Below are 23,880 nucleotides of genomic sequence, written 5' to 3' on the forward strand. Positions count from 1 at the left end.
AATCGTTCATTGATCGGCCGAACATATCTTCAGAGCTCAACATTGAAAACATATTATGGTTTAATTTATTATAATAAAATTATAAAAATAAGAACCACAAAACAATAAAAGACCAATGATTAAAATACAAGAATAACTTTTTTATTAGTCTGTTAGGATTGAAAATACAATAAATTTTAAATTTATTAAAACTATGTTTATCGGGGTAGAAAGATTAATTGTAAAAAATACATATAATCTGATTATATAATATAAAACACTTGAAAAATACTTAAGAGTAGGTTTACAAAAATAAATGAAAACGGTAATTAGCAAAAAATTTCACCGTATATTTTCAACTTTTTTTCTGTATTTTCTAAAAGTCATATTTACACGAACACCAATGGCGCTTTTTTTCACTGGTAATGAATGATACCAAATATGATTAGTTGGAGGATTCATCATCAACAAACTTCCATGCTCCAATTCCAACTTAACTGTAAAAAAAAATCAAAACAATTTAAGTATTGGGAATAGTACTCCATAAACTTTAATACTATTAACAATACAAATTATCACGTTAGAATCGTACTATCAATGAACATGTATGGTGCATGTTACAAATTGAACAATAAGGTTATTAGTTTAATAATCCAAAACAGGCCATGTAAATTGTAAATTCATTTATTTATTTTATTTATTATAGTTCATAAACAATACAGACGACATTGGTATAATAATCATAATTTGTTGTTTAGATATTGTTCATCAATTATATTGTATTATATCAAATGCATAAACTTTCATTTAATAAAACTCTACCTTGGAGATATCTATGTATATTATGACACAATAAATATTATGTATCGATTTCATGAATTTATTACAAAATACTATTATGACAATAAAAACATTTCAATTTTCAAATTATTTTTAAATTATTATTAAATTATTATTTTAAAGTGACTAATTCATATTGCGAACAATGTGTACTATAATTTTACAAATGTAAATCTGGGACGTAAGATTGTTCTTACTTTCGTATAATATTTTAAAAATATATTTTTTTACACCCAGTCCGTTGCGCTTTAGGTAAAACAATAAAATTGAATGCAGGTGACCTTAAAATTCAGTTTTCTGATAAATAAAAGATATTATTGTGTTTCGTATTACATCACTTCAAATCTTTGTCGAAGAAATAATCTTGATATAACTAATACCTCAATAAAAAATGTGAAAAACAGATAGAAGGTAAAAATATATTTTGTATATTATCTATGAATCACGAATCACTGATTGTGTAAGTATCTGTACCTAGGTAACGTTGAACGTTGATCTAGAAGGCATTGCTTTTGGAAATGTGGTCGCTATGGAAACTGTTTGAATTACAATTTCATAACACGTCAAAAACGACGCCGCAGACATAATCAGAATTTAAGTTTTTATTTTTTCAAATAATACTATAGAAATGGGTTTAGATGTGAATAATATAAAAGATGGTGAATATACTAAAATAATATATAATTTGGTGAGTATTATTTATAATGAACGCAATTATTTTGTGGTCTAAAATGATATAAAATATTAAAATATGACGTATTAATACTCATAGACATGCCCTGAGCCCTCAAAAATAATAACACTCAACTTACGGCCAAACGCTCAGTCATGCCATCGACCAGGACCCCGATTACAATGGAAAGATAACATTTATCTTAAATTTTATCTACAAAGTAAAATTTAAGTTTCTGTGTTAAAAATAGAATATGCACACTTTTTTTTCTTAACAGGTTCAATTACAGTTTACCGACGAAGGTACTTAATATATTTTAATACAAATATTTAAGTTTTTGTACATAAATATTGATTTTACTTTATACTGTCTCGATATTTACCGATGTATATTGCGTTTGTAATCGCGGCCCAGGTTTCAGTCAGCTGTCAGCCTAAAATAATGCATTGAATCGATAAATCTCGTTGTGCATAATAATATCTTGCAGTAATTACAAGTAGGTAACTTATAATCAGCACTTTTGAATTAACACTAAAACAAATTTTTGTATCTTCCATAAATGCTACAAATATACAAGTATAGCGTTTGTAGCATTCGAAGCGAAAGATACAAATAAATGGTTAACTCAAAAATCCTGATTTTTAATTACCTAGTTGAAGCAATTACCCCGCGATATTTGGTAATGCGATGATCAGGTTATAAAGTTACCCTTTTTATTTCAGATAAAGGAAAGGTCATTTGTGGAAGCTATCAAAGTTCTCAACCATGTGAACGATATCAACCCAAACAGAGCGGGTTTATCTCTTCTAGGATATTGTTTCTTCAATTTGCAAGATTATGTGAACTCCGCTAATTGCTACGAACAACTGACTGAACTTCATCCCGAAGTTTCCGAATACAAGCTCTACTACGCGCAATCTCTGTATTTGGCTTCTTTATACGAGGAGGCCTACAAAGTCAGCAGTCAAATAACAGAACCTGGCTTTGAAGAAAAAATAACTAAACTACAGGCTGCTATCAAGTATAGAGAAGACGATATTGCAGCTGCCAAAAGCCTGGTGGAAGCGGGGCGGCTTGATGATCCAGATCGAGATATCAATTTCGGTTGCCTGTTGTACAAGGAAGGAAACTACGAAGATGCTCTACAGAAGTTTTCAAAGACCCTACAGATTATTGGTTTCAACAGCCATTTGCATTATAACATAGCCTTATGCTACTTCAGGTTAAAGGAATATCCTTTAGCGTTAAAACACATCAATATTATAATAGAAAAGGGTATTCGAGACCACCCCGAACTGGCTGTAGGAATGCAAGGGGATGTGGCTGAGATAAAATCTGTGGGAAATACGCTGACTCTTCACGAAACAGCGCTGACGGAAGCTTTCAACCTCAAAGCAGCTGTGGAATATCAATCTAAAAACATCGACGCCGCGCGTGAAGCACTTAACGATATGCCGCCTCGATACGAACACGAACTAGATGTTGTCACGTTGCACAATACTGCATTAGTAAACATGGAATCTCACCCAACAGAAGGATTCGAAAAACTTCATTTTCTCTTACAACAAAATCCTTTTCCAGCGGAGACATTTCAAAATCTAATATTACTCTACTGCAAATTTCAATACTACGATTTGGCAGCGGACGTCTTAGCTGAAAATGCTGATTTGACATATAATATGACACCGTATTTATACGAATTTATCGATGCTCTGATAACGAGCCAAACATCCCCCGAAGAGGCGTTCCAGAAGTTTGAAGACATCGGATCCCGATTTGCCGAACAGCTTAGAAAGCTAACGAAAACAGTTCAAGAAAGCAGATCTCAAGGAGACAACGAAGAAGTTAAACGTGCTGTCTTAGAATATGAAGATGCTCTCGAAAAATACATCCCAGTAGTAATGGCTCAGGCTAGGATATACTGGGACATAGAAAATTACGCTCAGGTTGAGAAAATATTCCGTAAATCCGTGGAATTCTGTAACGAATCAGATGTTTGGCGGCTCAATGTAGCCCATGTACTTTTCATGCAAGAAAATAAGTACAAAGAAGCCGTAAGTTTTTATGAACCAATAGTTAAAAAACAGTACGATAATATACTTTCAGTGAGCGCCGCGATTCTGGCAAATCTCTGCGTGTCGTATATTATGACCTCGCAAAATGAAGAAGCCGAGGACATAATGAGAAAAATAGAGAAGGAAGAAGAGCAACAGAGCTTTGAAGATCCTCAAAAAAAGTTTTTCCATTTGTGCATCGTGAACTTGGTGATCGGAACCTTGTACTGCGCGAAGGGAAATTTCGAGTTTGGGATATCGCGAGTTATCAAGTCGCTGGAGCCGTTTAATAAGAAATTAGGAACTGACACGTGGTTTTACGCCAAGAGATGCTTTCTGGCGTTCATCGAAAACATGTCTAAACATCTCATTTCCGCGAAAGATGTGACGTTGAAGGAGTGTTTGCAGTTCCTGGATGGCTGCGAGATGCACGGAAGGTATGTTCCCACAATACTGGGCAATCCACTGGAGGAAGACGACTCTACCACAGCGGCCAAACACACGGTGACGTATGAGGCGAGGCTCCTGAAGTACATGCTTCTTAAAATGAATACAATAGATAAATCTGTCAGTATTTTAGAGTTTGAAGATGCAAAGTGAAATAACATCATATAAGATTTATAATTGCAAATGCTGAACTAGAATCCCGATGCACATGTGTTTTTGAATTAATTCTAATAAAAATAATAATCAAAAAATATAATGACTTTTAAAACTCAATTTAACTGACCTATATATATGAATTAAACCTTACTAAATGTTATTAAATATTTTAATATAACCGCTTACAGGCTTTCCTATGTCTACCGGTTTCGAGATGCACCCGTCTCTGAGTCAGGACACTAATTAAACCAACATGCAAAACCCACTGTACACCTTCAGCATAGATGTTGCACAAAAATATAAAACCAATATGCATTTTAATAAGCAACCCTTACATGCACTGATTAGATTATGAAAATATTTTATGTTGTGGGAGAAATAGTTAAATAAAGAAACCGGTAGACATAGAAAATTCGGTAGGTGGTTATATGTATAAATATGTAATAACATTTAGTTAAATGTTTGACCACAAAAGCAATTTATTTTTTAGCAGAAATTTAATCATTAAAAAAAAATTAGATGTACATATAAATCTTTTTACTCGGTGAACTTCTGACAAATTATGCTTAGAAGTGAATTAATCGTAAAAATATTTTTATCTATAGATAAAAATATTTTTGAGATTAATTTGTTTCTAAGCAATATTTGTCCAAAGTTCACCAAGTAAAAATATTTATTTTTATATATATAATTTCTCTGTGCGTGTGATGTCACCGTACTCCTCCTAAACGGCTTAACCGATTTACGTGCGGTTTTCAGAGAAATATAGATCTTTGCGCTGTGCGTGTTCGTAGATATTAAAATCTTCAATCGAATGTCTAAAAAAGAAGTTAGGAGCATAACTATTTTATTCATCGAACTACTAGGGTTACATTCAAGAAGAATGCATTTGCAAACAAATGGAAAGATGTTGGTTTTTGTGTATAAAAAAATTTTGTTTTTGAATGTTTACAAACAGCATTTGTTTTTTGTGGATCTCTATCAGATTCTTTCCTTAAATTCCTTATAATGTCAACCCATTCAATTCTATTTTTTGTAACACTAAAATAATATTAAATTCAATACATTTATAAAATCGTATTCCTACATAAGTACACCCCTTTGTTGGTGAGACGACCGGAGTTTGACGTTTGCAAAAAGATTGCTTTATTTGAAAAAATGTTTCTTTTATGTTTTGGACTTCAACCATAAACAAATACCTACTTGAATTCAATATTTTTTTAATATCGACAATTTTTCGTTTTATAATTTAATAACAAACAAGTACCTAGGTACCTACTTATCAATAAAAAGTATTAAATGTTAATGACGTAAGGAACGCGGACTAATTGTTTGCGGTCATTCATTCGTTTGTTTGATCATATGATGTCGATATGGCAAGTAGGTAGAACATACTGAGGAAGATACAGATAGTACAGAAGTTAACTATACCGTCTCGATATATACAGATGGAGATAGCGTTCATAATTGAGGCCCTGGGTACATAATATCATAATAAAATATAATACTAATTTCTTTTTGCCAATGTTTTTTTTTAATTCACAAGGGTTATTTTTTATTATTATTATTTTATAAAGAAAAACAACAGTTGTCATATATGAATAAAAAATAGTGAATACATCCAGTTAAAGTTTTTCACAAATATAATGAGAGAACATGTTACACAGTACAGAGAAACATAATATATTATATTATAAGACACGAGAAAAAAAAGAGCTCGTAAGAAGGTTAAGGGATGAGAATATAGAGTGGAGGAGAGGGATTTTCATAATATAGTTGACCAATTCAAAATTTTGATATCATAATAAAATAAACATATTTAAATGACCATAAACTTATTACACACTGACCAATGTTTTATTTTACAGTGTTGCAAAAAGTTTTTTTTTGAAGTTACGAAATTTTGTATTAAAATATCTAAATGGGGACAAAGTAAATTAAATTTTGAGCAGCTACGATAAATAAACGAGTTTTGAACATAATTTTTTTTGGGCAATGAATTATAAAAGAAAATAACTTGTCGTTCTGATTTTACGGGACAATTGATTGAAATACGCTCCAAGAAATATGGACTATCGATAAAATTGTTTAAAATTTTGAAGAGGAAAGACAGATCAGAAATGCTTCTACGTTTAGCAAGGGAAGTTAATTTAACAATGTCTTTAGGTATCGATGTTGTTAGCACATTGGTTTGCAAGGACATAATAATAATAATAATTATGGATAACTTATATAGCGCCATTTTCGTAATAAAATACCTCAAGGGCGCTTTACATGGTGATTCTATTGTTAAGTTAATTTAATTGAAGCTTTTAAATTTGTAATTTAATTAAAATAATTTATTTTGTTGTCACGTGCTACGGATTTATTCAAATGATTTAGAGAACAAGTGGGTTTTAAGTTTTTTCCGAAACATCACTTCACTTTCACAGCCTCGCACCTCTGCTGGGAGAGCATTCCATGCCATAGGGCCTGCGACCGCAAATGCGCGTTCACCAAATTTAGTGCGCTGTTTGCGTAAAGGTATAATAACTTTTCCTCTCGCCGTAGACGTAGCTGATCTAAGCGTGAGACGCCTGTCAGCTAGTTCATCTGGAATGCATAGTTCCCTTAGATATTCCGGAGCCGAGTTGTGCAGTGACTTATACATAAGCCAACAGAGTTTGTATTCGACCCTCTGTGGAAAACGTAGCCAGTGTAGTTCCCGAAGTAGTGGAGTGATATGACTGAACTTAGAGATTCCAAAAATACAGACATGTATCCGTATATAAAATATTCTACTCAGCAATATTAAATGGGTTCCAAATAAACTATTCATTTTTTCCCAGGAATATTCGAAATAAGGAAGAATAATTGAGTTGATAATTATTGAACGCCAGTATGTCAACCCAAATTATTTTTCGACATTTGTTCTAAGAAATGTAGTAATAAAAATGTGATCATTTTAGTACTATTTAAATGAAACCATGTCCTCATTATTACAATAAAAACACTGTCTGTTTCAATTCAAAAGCTAGTAGGTCCGCATGGACACTGGTGGATTGTTGTGGACATACTGGGGTGTGAAATTTATCAACTCAATTACTGTTGAGTTTGTCGATGTATTTCTGAAATATTAATAGTGTTCAGAGCAACAAAAGTATTATACGTACCCGCAGCCATATCTCTCTTGCCAGGTCCTGATTTTCTGCTATCCTTATGCCTGAGGATAAAGGTCCTGGTCTGACCAAGGGAAATAGAGGCTATAGGGGCAGCCGGATCCAGTTCAGCTTCATCATCACGATGCTCTCCGATGTGGTCACTACCATTTCGATACCTAGAACCAAATTGCAAGCAAAGAATAAAGAATAGTCCAAAAACCGAATAAACTACTCTTAAAGGAATAGTTTTACGTTTTGACCCATTAGTTTATTTGGAGACGTCGCTCAGTTCACGACTCCCGATTTGAATTCAACTATGCCGTTTTGTGTCGTTTTTAAATGTAGAAATACTGCTGGAAAGAAAGAAACAGGATGGGATCACATTTCATGTGTAAGTAGCTATTGCATTACTTAAAAAATGAATTATTTTTCTATCTCTCAGATTATCAAAGAAAACAAAATAGACTTTTTGTGAGTGTTGCCAGGGTAGTAAAATTTTTTACGCTTATTTGCTTATCATATATTATTTAACATGACATAAAAATATCCACTTTATGTAAATAAAATTTGTTTCATTTTTTTAAGATGAAAGTTCAGTAATTCAATTACTCTTATTAAATAACCTATTGCTTGTCTACTATGTTGTGTCAATCAATGTTTCCGCGTGAACGATAAAATTTCAGAGAACTTTTTTTAAAAATACAATTATCTTACATTTTTTGTGCTATAATTATATTTTTCGCAATCTGGCAACATTACGCCGCGATTTCGCGCATGCGCGCGTCTAAAGTGGGGCAAAGTGTTAGGGGTTTTTTGGACACAGTCCGATGTATTCAAATATGATTCTACGCTCCTTCCAGAAGGATACAGAGTCCAGATACAGAGTCCAGACTCTTCTTAATTCTATGATTGCAAGTAAAATATTTTAGTATTATCAACAACATTCATTCAGTAGACGATAATTAATTGTGAATTTATTTGATGCAAAAATTTGGTCCTTGTAAGGTTGAGGTATTTCATTGTATCTCCTTGGTTTTTCGATGATGATCTAGAAGTTTAAGGTTCGCAAGAACGGTCAATAGAAGTGATTTGTAAAGAGTGACCTTCCATCAGCACCGGTACAACCTTCAATAGCACATAAGATGTGCTTTTCATACTAATTAACAAATTTCCATCTCTCCATTCAGAGACTCCTTGCTACCTAGAGAGCTATTATTCTATTATTAAAATAAGCTGTGGCTTTATTCAGTAGCTAATTCGTTTCGTAAATTCATTCGTATCGTATGAGCGGGAACGAGAGCGAAATACGATTTCGATTGCGTTAGAGTGAGATGGATGGAGATGGATTTACGACAAACGGACGAACTTAAGAATCGAAATTGTGACAGAATATGCCTGCTGATGTGTCTACGAGTACATGTAAAAAGTATGTAATAATTTACTAAACTTTAAAAAAAAAATATTTTGAGTTTGTCCAAATTTTCGTAGACAAGGACTGGATTCAACTCCCTGGGGAGCTGTTTATATTAACATATTACATCAGAGATGAAGAACATTTAAGAGAAGGTAATATAGAAGTCTAGGCATCTACAGGGCTTATGACCTGTCAATGGCTGATTTAAGTGGCCACTTTACACACTGTGTAACATTCACCATTCTGCCTATATTTGAACATCTATATTCCTTCATCAAAATATTTTTGATAAATTACCTGGTCCATGAAGAAGTATAGAAATTGAAATAATAATATTTTCAGGCGTTGCCTAGTATGTAGGTGAAATAATTCAATTAGATGAATCTCACCCGCATAAATAAAGGTTTCAGCTCTTTAACTTCACAAACATCAACAGATAAAAGAATTGAAGGAATATAGATGTTCAAATATAGGCAGAATGGTGAATGTTACACAGTGTGTAAAGTTATAGGAAATGGTCCGTAAATTTAAATATAAGAACTCAAGTATTACAACAAAAAAAAATTACTGATCAAACACGTAAATCTTGAGTTTGATGAAATTTTAAAATATTATTAAGACTCATTTTAAAATTTTGTCTGAAAATGAAAATAAGAGAATTATGAGGGATAATAAATATTATTACACTGAACGGCGTCGCGCCAAAGACACGTACAATAAATTAAGAAGGTTACCACATCTTTCGAAGTTTCTAATCAAAGTTTTAAACTTTTCGAGTTGAATCTTTACTTTACTATCCTTTATTCCAGTTTGAGGTTGGGAGAGGCAAATCACAGCATAAGCACAAGACTCGGATCACCAAATAAAGTCTCATACTGGAAGAAATCATGCAAAAAATGTACCTTTCGCATTATTTGTGTGAAACAGAAACCAATCGAGCCTCTGATTGAAACAATAATTTATTTAAACGGATTAAGGCATATTATAAATTAAGGGACAACATAATTTTTAAGTATTTTTTGTCTATCTTCTCGGTGCTGGCGTAGAATGCCGCGTATACCATGAACAGCCCATAGGACTAATGTCTCTATAATCCGAGAACTGGATATTGAACATCGTCTTTCTTCCTCTTTACAAATCCGTGTTCTCAGGTACTTCGGCCACGTTACTAGACGAAGAGACAATGCAGAAAGATTAGTGGTACAAGAACGAGCAGAGGGAACTCGATTTCGCGGAGAAGAAGTCCTACCAGATGACAGACTCGGTGACAGAAGCGACTGGCGTCCCTCTTCAGGAGGCCTTCAGAAGCGCTGAAAATAAAAGCGGATGGCGGCGGATCCGAACGACGTGCTACCCTCCTGCTAATGTGACCGCGACTTCTCTCCCAAGAGTAAACGACTGAGAACAAATATGATTACAACGCAGGTATTGAAATACCAGCGCTATGAGTATAGAAATGGATCAAAAAGAAAGGTAATTTAACCAAAAAGATGGAATGAAAAGGGTTTAAATAGAAAGAATTTTAATTCAGTAAGTAGGCAGTGAGGAAACATCTTTGATGTGAGAGTGTAAATTATTCTATACACGATTCTCAATAATGAGGAGAACGACCAAAATAGGCTACCTTGAATTTATTAACAGTTAATCAAAAATACTCGATAAGAGTAAATGTAAAATATATATATTTCAATATTGCAACCATTGTTTACACTGTGGTAAAAACAAACCTACATTAAATTTTGCGGTGTAAACGAGGTAATTAAAAATTGAATAATTTTAATCGCAGTTGTTACTTTGATAAATAATACAATATGTACATACTAGTGCCAATGAAAATAAAAATTAATAAGAATAATCAATCTTCAATGTCGTTGGACACCACGTAATATTTACTAAGGCTAAATTGTTTAGCGTATACACAATAAAATGTTTAAAACATGTTTAATTGCCCTTATGGAAAACACGGGCCACGAGTTGAATCATTTTTATCAACTGGCTAAAAGAATAAGAGAAAACAAGTCAAAACAGAAATAAATATATAAATAATATAGAAATAATAAATAATAAATAAATAAAATAAATAAATATGTAGTATTTGAGATGTAGTCATATAGAAAGTGAGAATAAGGTAAATTTTGAAGTCGAATTAACTTCTGACATAACTGCCAGTTTTTAATCCCAACGGCTAGATGCACTAGCTAGACTGACTAGATGCAGCCCTTTATAAGAGCATCTAGCCCTTAAAACGTTGTCACCATAAAAAAATATTAGTCATCATATTTTTACCATATGTTTTACTATCTTCCCAAGAGTACGTATCCAGATGTCGAAAGAGCCGGCTTTGTAGTAGTTCGGTAGATAAATACAGAAAAAAGTTAAGCAAACCGTCTTGGTAATTATCAAAAGTCACATAAAAATCATGTTCAAGCGAGCGATTTTTTGCTTGGATTGGGATTTATTGGGATTTATAATCGCTTTAAAGTGGCCACTTTTTACCGCAGAAACCTATTTAAAATATAAATGAGAACTATTTTAAATTGTAATTAAGTAAGGAACGCGGACTAAATTGTCGGCGTCATTCATGGGTTGGATTCGATCATATGACGTCGAGATGACAAGTCGGTTGAACATACCAAGGTAGATAGAGATAATACAGAAGTTAAGTATACCGTCTCGGAATGTACCGATAAAGATAACCTTTATCGCGACCCAGGACAGAATTGGAGAAGATCAGCACTTGTTCATTATCACATTAAAAGACGTGCCAATTGTAAAGACTTGCGCAATGAGAATCTTCTGGAAAAACGGTGAAAGGTTTAGTATCTAGTACCTTACAAATAATCTACTTTTAGTTGAAAAGAGAACTGCTGAGAACCGTATAAAATAAAATACCCAGGAGTTTGTTTTTAAAGCCAATTAATCCCTAGAACCGTAACTTAAATATTACATTATTAGATCTTACCTGTTTACTAGAACAAAGTCAAATTTATATCCAGTAATTTGATACAGTTTATCACGAATCGTCTCAACTTCCAATGGCCACGGAAGAGCCGGGACTGTTAGTCCAGAGAAGGTGTATGATATTCCCGGATCGCCGTAGGCAACCTGCTGACGAGGGATTTGGTGCCATTTTCCAAAGACCCTAGAAGAAATATGGACGATCCGATTAAGTGTAAAATGTCGATTGCAATATATCTCGACAATTTAAATAAAGGTAAAATGATTAGCCGAAGCTAAAACTGCATTTAAATGCAGGTTCATGAAAATCATGAAATTTTAAAAGGTGAAAAACTATAAAATACTTAAGAGAAAAACGGATTTTCAAATACATTGCAAGGGGTCTAACTTGGGGCACTAGGCATAAACACCAGCATAATTTTTGTTTGAATATTTTTTTGGATTGAATATTATTATTGAAAGCATAAAATATTCAACAAATAACAGCTGGAATGGAGAACATTAAAAAAAAGTTAATATGGAAGTCTAGGCTTTCACAGGGCTTATGACCTGTCATTGGCTGGTTGAAGTGGCCACTTTGCACACTATAACATTCACCGTTTTGCCTATGTTTGAACATCCGTATTTCTTCAATTTTCCCTTCTGTTGGTTTTAGTGAAGTTAAAGAGCCTTTATTTTTGGGAAGAGATTCCATTCCAAAATTATAAAACATACGCCTTAAACTCTGAAATTACAATTACAACGTCTGAAAATAATTATTGAAAACAATAAAACTGACAATGTTTGATTATGTCCAAATACTTGCAGACTGGCTGGATTTCCTTCCTAGGGAATTGTTCTTATTTAAATTTATGGCCAATGGCTAGCCAATGACAGGTCATAACCCCTGTAAATGCCTAGATTTCCATATTCACCTCTCAAAAATGTTTTCCCTCTCTGTTGAAATAAATTTAAACAATAAAACTGAACTGAAACTGAAAACAATTGAAAACTGAATTGAAAACTGAAAACAATTACAACGCCTGAAAATAATTTTCTACTCCCTAGACCTAAAGGATGAAATCCGGTCTTTTGTCTACAAACATTTGGATAAAATCAAAATATTGCATTAAATATTTGTATACAACCAATATTTGTATATACAAATATTTAATAACATTTGATTGTTTGCATTACTTTTCTTACCTGACTTTAGCAAGATCTCCGGCGAAGTACTCCAAAGTATTTTCTAGTTCTTGTAGCAAATTGTCAGCAATTTTTTTACTCATAAGTTTAGCATAATCCAGATTCAGATCCTCTGCGATTACTTTTCGCCAAATTATTGTATCACATTCTATTTTTTTGAAGTCCTCCATTGATCCACCTGAAGAAATAAACAATACCATTTTAAAAATATCCGATTTTTGTAGTAATTGGATGTTTTTTAATTGTATGGCTTTAATACTCGTACTTCAACAATTTATTTAGTTTTCAAAAACATTGAAATAAAAGATAGTAACTTAAAATTACTGTAACAAAAATAACACATTTCAACTGGTACTAATTACAATACGCCCGTATTATGGCAATACAATGTATCCACATGTACAGTATTTTGGCAGGCTGTGGTAAAAAAATATTTTGCACGCGGTGATGTGTATACCATCGTGTTACCACAAAAAAAGACGGAATATTCTGAAATTCAGACATTTGGAAAAAAAACGTAGAGACTAATTATTATTAGCAATCCGTAATTTATAAAAATATAATAAAAAAATAAAAAACTCATAAATACGCCGGTCATCTTACATTCGTGCACCCCCGCGCACTGTCAATAACCGACTGAATTTCTTTCACACAAACACCGGCCACAGAACATCGTCTCTGTTTTTCTCGAGTTCTATCTTCGTGCTCTCTTAAGAGAGATCATCAATTAGGTTGAATTTTAGTATTTTTCCGTTTTTAAAACAGTTACATAATGTCGAACTGTGAAATGTTAGTCACAAAACTGTTTATTTTACGTCATTTGACGTTTGATCGTCAGTATAGTCATACGTGAAGTAAAGTGTAGTCGCGTGCAAAAAATAAAAATCCATAAATTAACCACTCTACCCCCACGAGAAGATTCAGAATAGCAACCCTGGAACGCCAAAATGTTGAATCAATAAATAACCGGCTATCCTATTATATATTAAAGGCTTGTCAGCAGTGTGGAAAAGAGGGGATTTGGAAGGAATTAATGAAAAATAAACGACAACACCCAGACCGATGTGAAAATAATCATTCTTGATTTTTTTTTCATGCAACTGGCAGGAATCAAACCCGCGACGCCAGTCTCATAATTGACCGTCCAACCAACTACGCTACGGCTCGGCGCCTGCCAAATTTCTTTTTCATGTCGACCTTCCCAGGAATGTGACTGTGTAAGGAATTAGAATCCTGTTTTTGACTCAATGTCTACTCAATTTGGAACTAACACTGTATTCCTTCACTGGGAAATTAGAAAAAGGTGATTGTACTGACCATGTGTATTTGATTGATCACAAATTGACAATACTGCAGTGAGGGGTACAATAAAAGCTTTAAAGTTTCTAAGTATGTATAGTTATTTTCGCGGTTCGATTGTAAATAAATATGAAATTTTCGCTTAATTAGTTTTTAAAAATGATAGTGAATATGTGAAACTGAAGAAAGACACAAGTTTTTATGAACAGTTTCGGGAAAGGGGTGGGTGCATCATTGTAATATCTACTCTGGGGTTAAAATCTTATCTTAATCTTAATCTCGAAGATAAGCCCGCCAAGTTGTCGTGGTTGGCATGTCCACCTAACATTCTTGAGGTCCTGGGATCGATTCAGGGTGAACGTAAAATATTGTTTTTTTTTTAAATATTCTATTGTTCTTGGACATGCCTTTATGATGGTAGAAATATGTTGCATTTGGTTTACAAATGGAGTGCCCTACGGAGTTCGAACTGTCAGTAGGTTAGCGTCCACGTCGCGAATCCTAGGGTGGTATTCTGAACCGCCCTCGCGGCCGTAGAAAAAACATTTTTCTCGTATTTTGAATCAACGTTCGCGTATTGTCAAACCTTATTTTATTGTTGTCATTATTTCGTATTTACTGCATTTTGTGGTTACCTACCGTATTGTATAGGACTCGTCGCACATTATTCATTCGATGTGTATCAGTTAAATTTTAAAATAAAATGTTTTTTTTTTCAGAATACGGTTTTGAAATTTAACATACTTTAAAAAAAAAAACATATATCATTTCTTGATTTTAATTTTAACAAAAAGGTATCTAAATTTTTACTAAGCTCTTTATTGTACCATTTTTAATACAATTACAAGTTTTAAACCATTATTTTTTTATACTTACGCACCCACACCCACACACACGCACCCTCTCCCTCATTCATTCCCACACGCACATGTATCCTCTCCCTCATTCATTCACGCATACACACATTCACATATACATGAATACAAACGTCACACAAATACAATTACTAAACTTATTTTCTTATATATTATGTGTCATTATATTTACAGTGGATATTTTTAATTGGGTTTAGCATTGTTAAGATTTTTCTACCTATTCTGTTTATGTAATAGCTGTAAAAATCCCAAATAAAATAAAATAAAATAAATAAATATTTACATACAAAATCAATAAATCAATGCAATACCAGCTCCGGGCAATAGGATCATACTCACAACGGAGTGATCACAGCAGATAACAAGAGGATGGAAGGCGAGTTTCTGGCGCCTCTAAACCAACGTAACTCCGACAGAAAAATCCACCAGAGAAGGCAACGGGAAACCACTCTGGTCATCTTTTCCCAAGAATCACTGTAGCGAGTATATCCAATAAGCAGTTGTCCTGGATAAGGAATATAAAAGTAGCGTGTTGCTTTCGCTGTAGTGATCGCCAACGTCAGGAGGACCTGACAAGGCACCGCAAAAAGATGCAGAACTGGGTGCGGAAAGAGAAAATGATGATGATATATTAAGAAATATATTGTTATCAATGTTAATATCATCAATGAGTATTTCTGATGAAGAAATTTTCGCCAAACGGATTTTCCTTAATGCTTAATATGAAATATATTGTTGCAAACGAATTCATCATTTTGGAATGCAAGCTTTATTTATCCCACGTAAGTGTTAACACACACAGTTACCAGAATTACTTAAGATTACTGAGAAGAGACATTGAAAACTGTGCCTTACTTTTCAGAGAAAACATTATTCTATATATGTACAATGTACATATATTACTCATCGGTTATTACAAAAAAAATGTACAGTGTTAAATATGCATTATTTCTTTTACATTTATTATATTGAACATAATTTAAATTATTGTATTAAGTGTAAACAATTTTTTTGGTGTGTGCATGAGTTTCTTACACTAATATACAAAGAAATTGGCAATATTTGTTTACATACTGTTTGTTTACCTAATAAAATAAATAAATAAATAATTTCATTTGCATCACGCGCCAGTTACACCCTTTAATAATTGTGGCCTTTTCCTCGGCTTTTTTTGAAAATTTGATATAAAAATAAGTTCTTATGTATGTTCATGTAAACATTAGAGCATTTAGTAGTACGGCGAATTTAAAAAAAAAAAAAAATGGTTGTAATCAAAATGAACTACTTTGAAGTTGTAATAGATTTCCGGTTTCTGGGAAGCCATTTTATTAAACGTTTAGTGTATTTTGACACCTACGTGGTTCTACTTTTAAATGTTAGAAATAATCACGGACAAAAATTCGTGACATCACGCGCGGAGTTATTTCAAAATTACAAGACTTTTATTTTGGACGAAAAACGAGTAAGTTTATATTATTTTATTTATTTTATAACTTTATTGCATATTTAATAACAAGGAATCTATATAAAACTAGTGAATAGAAAATGAAAACGGAGCGTTCTCTGTTTTGGATACTCTACATCTAACATGGCTCAATCTGTTCTGAGGTGGAGATTTTTTATCTTTTGAAGTATAAGTAATTCTACACTAATATAACAATTACAAAAAAAACTAAAACTACTAAATTATACATTCCTAGCTAATCAAGTGTAAGAAATTTAATATCGTTATTATACAAATATAAAGTATAAACTCGTATATGTGCCAAGAATACATGTTACTTAAACATAAATAAAAAAGTATAATATATAATAAAAAACAAATGTAATACATAAGAATATAAATAATATGTATACCAATAATTTAAAGTACTACGTTTATTAATCTACATATATTTTACAAAAAAATCTCTCGCTACTCTTTTTATATGTGCAGTTATTTTTCCTTTAAAATTTGTTTTACATTTTGAATCTTTCATATTTGGCATTAAATCATTAAATATTTATGGCGCAATTACATTATATTGCTTTTTACCAAAGGCGGTTTATACCAATGGGACAATACATTTAATTTGTGTTGCTGAACGAGTATTATGTGTTTACAAATCGTGATTTTGGTTGAATTCAACATTAGTGCTTTGATTGCCCCTTTTACTGTGAGTTTGGAAAAATATATGAAGGTCTTATTTCGGATAATGCCGTTCTTCGTCATGATCATACGCATTAAAAAAAATAAATACAATAAGTATTTGCGTTCTTATAATTTACTAAAATATTTCGATTTTGGGCCATTTTCAACGAGTTGGAAATAACTCTGCTAGAAAATGGAAATCAAGTTGGGGTATAATGGGGTTCAAACCGCAGCCCTCCGATCCGTGAGTCGGGAATACTAGCCACTGGATATTACCTATCGGATATTGCAATACTAGATATTAAAGTGGAAAAGTACGTTGAAACTTAAAACCAATATTTCATTTGCAGCATACCAGGAATCGAACCTAGAACCTCTGGCATTTTAGGAAAACGCGCCAACCACACGTAGGAAAAAAAATTCCTACACACATCACGTTTATATTATTTCTAGTAAAATAATGAATTTAAAATCTCAATATCTTGCCCAGGCGGAAGAAGAATACAGTTTTGTAGGTGAAATAAAGCCAGAACCCAGGACAACCCGCGTTCTTGAACAGATGCCGATGGCGACTCTCAGGTAAAAATCCTGAATAAGGTATTCGAGTGGAGATAAATCCGCCTCCTGTGTAGTGGTAAGTGCGTTCGCCCACCATAAAAAACCAATATTTGCGTTCTTATAATTTATCCAAATATTTAATTGTAAGGGAAATTTTTAACCAGTAAATTACCCACTATTCGAAAATGGTAACCAAGTTGGGGTAGATTGGGATTCGAACCACGGACCTTTGATCCGTGAGTCCGAGACACTAGCCACAGGTCCACGACCTGATTAAATTATTAAAGTCCTGGGTTCGATTCCTGGGAGGACATCAAATATTGATTTCGAAGATTTTTTAAAATTCTATATCTCACTGTTTCTGGATTGGAACCTAAAGGGTTGGGCTAATCACCCTACCTTCGTGTAACAGATGATCGAGATACGCTGCATTTGGTTTACAAATGCAGTGCCCTGGCACCACTGGGTGCGGAAATTTGAATGATGATGATGATATTCACTCAATGATAGTAACCCAACCCATATCGACAATTTGACCCTTCATAAAGTAATGATTGGTGACTGAGCTTCGCTGAAAAATATGAACTTGAAGATGAAATGGTAATGTGGGAAGAAGTTCTTGGTCATTGACGATGCTTGTTCTGATAACGTAATAGGACGCTCAAGAATCCAACACTTTATCTGATTCATTTCATTGGAATATGAAATGTCATATCTTTTTTACAGACTGAATACCGATTAGGGAGACTATAATTTTTAATCACAAGTTCATTATAAGGACAATGACATAAATGTGTATATTTAGGTGGACTGTTATTCGGATCATCATTCTCTTTCCGCGCCTAATGGTGCATTGGAAACTGAATTGGTACACCAATCGCAGCGTGCCTTGATCATTTTTTGTTACATGAAAGTAAGATGATCTTCGCTTCAGGTACCAGTCTAATGACTATAGAATATTCTAGTGTGACAACACCCTTTTTAAATGAATCGACCATGTCGGGAATCGGATCCGAAACCTATTCAACTGTAGGCAAACGCGCTGATCATTACACCACGAGGCTGACCGATTTTGATCAGTTCTAGTTTAATTTCTTTTTTATTTGGTTAAATCATAGTTTGTACCTTTTTTTGTTTAATCTATTTACTCGAATATATCAATAAATTATAAGTAAATATGGACGTCTTAGCATTTACAGGGTTTATAATCTGTCAGCTTGTTTAAGTGAACACTTTACACACTGTGTAACATTCCCCATTTTCCTTATATTTAAACATCCTCATTTATTAGAAAGTGCGAAACTAAAGAAAAACTCTAGTCAACTATGTTTTGAGTATGTCCAAATGTTTCTAAACAGGCTTGATTAAGATCTAAATTTACTGTTACAGAGAGGAAAAACATTTCTGAGAAGGGAATATGGACATCTAGGCATTTACAGGGCTTGCGACCTGTCATTAGCTAGCGTAAGTGGACACTTTACGCACTGTGCAATTGTGCAACACTCTTCTCGATTAATCTGGCTGTGTTTTTCCACCTACTAGGCAACGCCTGAAAATATTTTTTTATTTTTATACTTTTACACCGGTTATTTTAAAAACAATGTTTTGAGTATGTCCAAATGATTGTAGACAGGCTATGCCTTGGCCAGTGATGGCGAACCTTTTTGAGAAGTGGGACAAATTTTGTTCATTTTTTTTAGTACTAGCTCGTGAGTCACTAAGTCAGTCAGATACGATACTCAGATATGTTAGAAAATCAGTTAGCCAATGTCCACATGGAAATATTTTTTTATAAATTTGACATTAGTTATACTTACATAATTTATTTTTTAAATATTTTTAATTGTCTGTTCTCTCTTTAATGATTGTTATTATTTTTTTTATTTTAAGCAAACAGCTTAAAGCTGACACGCTTAAATTTAATTAGACAAAAGTTGGTTGTTGGTGCACTTTAAACTCTTTATATATAAATCGAGTCCATTTTTAAACTTATTGAGACTACATGTTTAGACCAATTCTTGTGCCAGATATATAAGTTTATAAAAATCAACCCGTGGTCAGTTTCTGACCCGCAGGTCTAAGGTTCGCCATCACTGGCCTAGACTTTCGTATTTCCTTCTCAAAAATACTTTCCCCTCCTGTTGCAATAAATTGAGATAAAAACACTGGGATACATAAATAGTTGAGGTGTTTTTTTTTTTTTTTTTTGCACCACAACAGGCCAGGAGGCCTAATTACAGTGGTGAATTAAATCACAGAGCACCCAGGCTTCAGAAAAATCACATTTTAATTTTTGTGTTCTCACCGGGAATCGAACCCGGAACCTTCCGTGCGTGAGTCAAGCGTCTTGACCACTACACTACGAAGGCCGCCTTGATTGAATTATATAGTTTCGTATGCATCATAGGAGGATGGTAATATACAGTGATTTAAGGCTGTAGTCTGGTAAAACGCGCGCGAAATGATGAAATCATACGATTTTTCCATTTTGAAACGAATTTTGTTTTAAATACGCAATAATAAAATTTAAAAAAAATTAGGTAAAAACAACAATTTTTAAAGGTATTTCTGTTAAAAAATGTACTTAAAAGTTTTAAGTAACTAAAATATAATTACTTTTAGACCGGCAGATTGCGCCATTTCAAATTTAGACTGAACTTAGGTATCTGGGATCTCAATAAAGACTTAGTATCGAACTAAAATTGGTTGTAATAATTTGAAGATAATAAAATGAACATGAAAATGGCCGAGGTAAAATTTTAATTGTTTGTTTTCAAAAAGAAATACAAGCATTTTAAATCACATACATTTTTGTGACATTTTCCTTTATTTCTACGTAAAATTATGCCTTCGGTAAAACATAAAAAAAATATTTATTGAAATACTTTAGTTGAAACCTTTTTTCATAGAATTGTATTCTCTTTATTAAAAAAATACAGATAATTCTGGTTGTAATATTTTATTTATAACAATATCTTGTTAACGTTTTTATGACCTTCATACCTACCCTTACCGGTACCGATGATGAAACCGGTCATTGGATATTCCAAATTTGTGGATTAATGTATCGCTCGTCTTTTATTTTTATAGTAAATTACAATCCGTTATGTTATACATACATAAGCATAATGTTAACCTATCCCAAAAAGGATGTGGGGAAATCTTATAAAACTTCCAAGAAAATGTGTTTCTTAATTTATAAAATTGATGTCGAGATGACACAAAATGACACATACTTTGGAGTTACATTATTTTAAAGGAGTTCTTAGAAAACGCAACAGTATACGTAAAGTTGTAGTCATAGGTTACTAATTAGTTAGTTTAAAGTAGTTAACGCTTCGAACTACTATCTAAAAAGTCTCGGGCACGATTCACGTCAAGAAGGGTTTTATATGGGTGACCTACTACGTAGAAATATGTTTTTATGTATAGTGTTTTTATTATGTTATAATCCGTAAGGGTTTATAAATAAATTTTCAAATAAAAAAAATAAAAATAAAAATGTTTTATATTTATTTGAGATTATGATTAAATTGTTTTTTTTTTTATAATTAGGAAATATTTGCGTTCTTACAATTTACGCAAATACTAGAGTTACTACATACTCCACCCTGATGCTGCAAAAACATCTTACTACTACTCGGTTAAAATGTACAATCTACTTCCATTATCCATAAGAACAATTAGTAAGTTCTCACAATATAAAATTGCTTTTGAAAATGGATAGTGGAGGTGGGTTGCGCACGGATCGATGAGTGGATCAAGCCAAATAGGTAAAATGTATGCACTGTTTATGATTTTTTTTTTAATTGGTCTATATATATTGGTTATGTTTTTTATAAATATTTTTGTTTATTATGTTAATTATAATTAGGTTAATTGGATTCTTTACGTTTTTTCAAATTGTTATTATTATGTTAACTTTGTTAAATAGATAATCTTAGGCATGTTTCACATTTTGTAAAATGTTTCCCTCGGCACGGGACACCCCCAGTGAGGGAACATTATTCTGTATAAAAAATAGAATACAAACAATATAAAAGTATAAATAAATAAATGTATTGATCGAAATGAGTCTATGGCAGTATTTCATAGTTTTCTTTGTATTTCCGTAGCATTTAAGGGACAAAACTGATTATTAAACACATTGTTTTAATTTATTTATTAATTTCAGCGGTATAAAAACATCTTAATTAACGGAAAAAGTTTGTATTGACAACTTGAAAACGAACGATTTTACAAAAATGTTTTTTTTTTTTAATATCTGTTCCTAATTTAAATTACCTGGGCCCCGTTTACAATGGAATGTTAACACGACTGACTGTAAAGTAAAATTTTAATTTATGTACGAAAATGTGTATATTTGTATGAAATTTTTAAATAAATTCGTCGCTAAGCTGTAATTTAACATGTTTAAAAAAATTATATTATATTTTACACACAGAAAACTTAATTTTACTTTATAGATAAAATTGAACATAACTGTTTACTTCTCATTGCCCTGCCCTGATGTTATTATTTCCCTTAAATAAAAAAAGATATTTAAAACTGTTTTAAACTTACAATTTACTAGTCTTAAAGATGCATTCTCGGGCGAAAGCGGTGGTTGATTAATATGAGGAAATAAGTCTAAGCTAAGATGTTTGTTAATAATATTTATCAAAATTGTTTTGTAACTTCAATATATATTTTGTAATTTGTAAGCAATATTAAAAGGATTATGAACTAAAATGCTGGCAGAACCGAAAGGCACGTATGACAAAATGTATGAATGTGGAAGAAGCTAGGAATGTATGCCAGGAAAGACGTGTGTAGCGGTCCATCCACTCTGCCTACCCTTACGAGGAAATGGCGTGATGGTAGTAGTAGTAGTAGTTATTAACTAAAAGCTTATATCCTAAATAAAAAACAAATAATGGACGTGTCTTATGCGTAGTATCAGAGAGATAGGAATTACATAAAATTTATAATTTGATTGGGTTCGTTTGAAGGTATTCCTGTATTTTCTCTCCGGATTATGACATTCGAGCAGCGATTTTTTTACACAATATAGATATTTACCATTCACGTGTTTCTGTTGTTCTGATTTTTTGATACATTGTTTCTTATGGGAGCTAAGACCACCCAAAAACCTAAAAACGAGACCAGTTTTATCTGCCATCTTAGGACGTACGGTGTGCAAGGTGTGTGCATAAATAATTAAGAAAAACGGAAAACATATCGACATAGAAAATTTCATTTTGATACTGTTTCAGTAAACCTCAAAACAACAAAACCTCACAACAACGAAACAACAACCACGAAACAACGAAACAACGAAACCTCGAAATAACGAAGCGTCGAAACAACGGAACCTCGAGTCAACGAAACCTCAATTTTGACGATTCTAGTTTGACATCATCAGTCCGACGTGTGGTTGTCTTTATCGTAAAATATCGGGGAGGCATCGGCGAGAGAGTGACAGAAAAACAATGTTCAAATACATGTTCATCAAATTTCTCTTACACAGCATATCCTCTTAAGTTATTTTGAAATTCATTATATAACGAAGTTATAGAGAATTTCAGCGTAACAAAATGTTTTTGCTGTATCTTAGCTTCCTACACGTGCATGCACTTTTGAAGGTCATACAACGAATTGCGGAAAATAAATGCGGATATTTAAAATGTACATAGTATGCCAAACTGAATTTGATCGTAATGTTACCATTTTTAGTGTATAAAAATGAATCATGCAATATTTATTAGGAAGCCTACTTTCTTTTGTGTAGGCACTTCATTCTTCGTAGAAATTTATGAATAATAATCTTCAATTTTTAACAGCTCGTGGGGAAAAGTTCAGTATTTTTTTCTTACAAAACCTGTTTTGTGTGAGGTTTTATCAGATTTTTCTGTTCAATTTCTCTGTTTTCCTTAGCATTGTCTTGCTTTCTCTCAAAATTTGTAAATATTTTTTTTTGGGTTTGGGTTGCCAACCTGACGAGTTTGTTGTCTATGATATTCTATTGACAGTTACCGGTACCTACTTTTGAGGCGCCAAACCAGTAACAAAGTGAAGAAATAAAATATCTACGAATACTTTATTTTATTTTAATTATTTATCGACAATTCTTGATGGAATTCCATTGTAATTATGTAATACCTTATATTTACCTATAAATTATTAATTTAA

At 32.6% G+C, this 23,880-nt stretch overlaps 2 protein-coding genes across 5 annotated transcripts in view; one reads left to right on the forward strand and one right to left on the reverse strand.

The window, feature by feature from the left end:
* Nucleotides 1-119: 119 nt before the first annotated feature.
* LOC148283572 (DNA oxidative demethylase ALKBH2-like) overlaps nt 120-23,880 on the reverse strand; it is a 232,741-nt gene continuing 208,980 nt past the window's right edge. For 3 of the 4 annotated variants that reach the window (XM_088243650.1, XM_088243649.1, XM_088243651.1), the window contains 4 exons: nt 12,847-13,024; nt 11,666-11,845; nt 7,302-7,465; nt 120-476 (listed from right to left, as the gene is read on the reverse strand). In XM_088243650.1, the coding sequence (XP_088099776.1) occupies nt 322-476; nt 7,302-7,465; nt 11,666-11,845; nt 12,847-13,016 (669 nt within the window). In that variant the 5' untranslated portion in view covers nt 13,017-13,024 and the 3' untranslated portion in view covers nt 120-321. The remainder of the gene's footprint in view (nt 477-7,301; nt 7,466-11,665; nt 11,846-12,846; nt 13,025-23,880) is intronic. The other variant, XM_088243652.1, reaches the window with a different exon arrangement.
* Ttc30 (tetratricopeptide repeat domain 30) lies at nt 1,296-4,244 on the forward strand. Its single transcript, XM_088243643.1, has 2 exons — nt 1,296-1,507; nt 2,215-4,244. Exons 1-2 carry the CDS (start codon nt 1,448-1,450, stop codon nt 4,144-4,146), a joined length of 1,992 nt encoding a protein of 663 aa, XP_088099769.1. The 5' UTR covers nt 1,296-1,447; the 3' UTR covers nt 4,147-4,244.

Source organism: Micrasema longulum, unplaced genomic scaffold, assembly GCF_059751315.1.
Source record: "Micrasema longulum isolate JH-2025_06_02 unplaced genomic scaffold, ASM5975131v1 h1tg000222l, whole genome shotgun sequence".
In the NCBI taxonomy this organism is placed as follows: domain Eukaryota; kingdom Metazoa; phylum Arthropoda; class Insecta; order Trichoptera; family Brachycentridae; genus Micrasema; species Micrasema longulum.

What these genes read in the sequence shown, in the direction of transcription:
- Ttc30 (XM_088243643.1), top strand. Translation starts at nt 1,448, where the DNA reads ATGGGTTTAGATGTGAATAATATAAAAGATGGTGAATATACTAAAATA. An exon ending in CTAAAATAATATATAATTTG is followed by an intron (nt 1,508 to 2,214) that starts GTGAGTATTATT and finishes TTTTTATTTCAG; the next exon opens with ATAAAGGAAAGGTCATTTGT.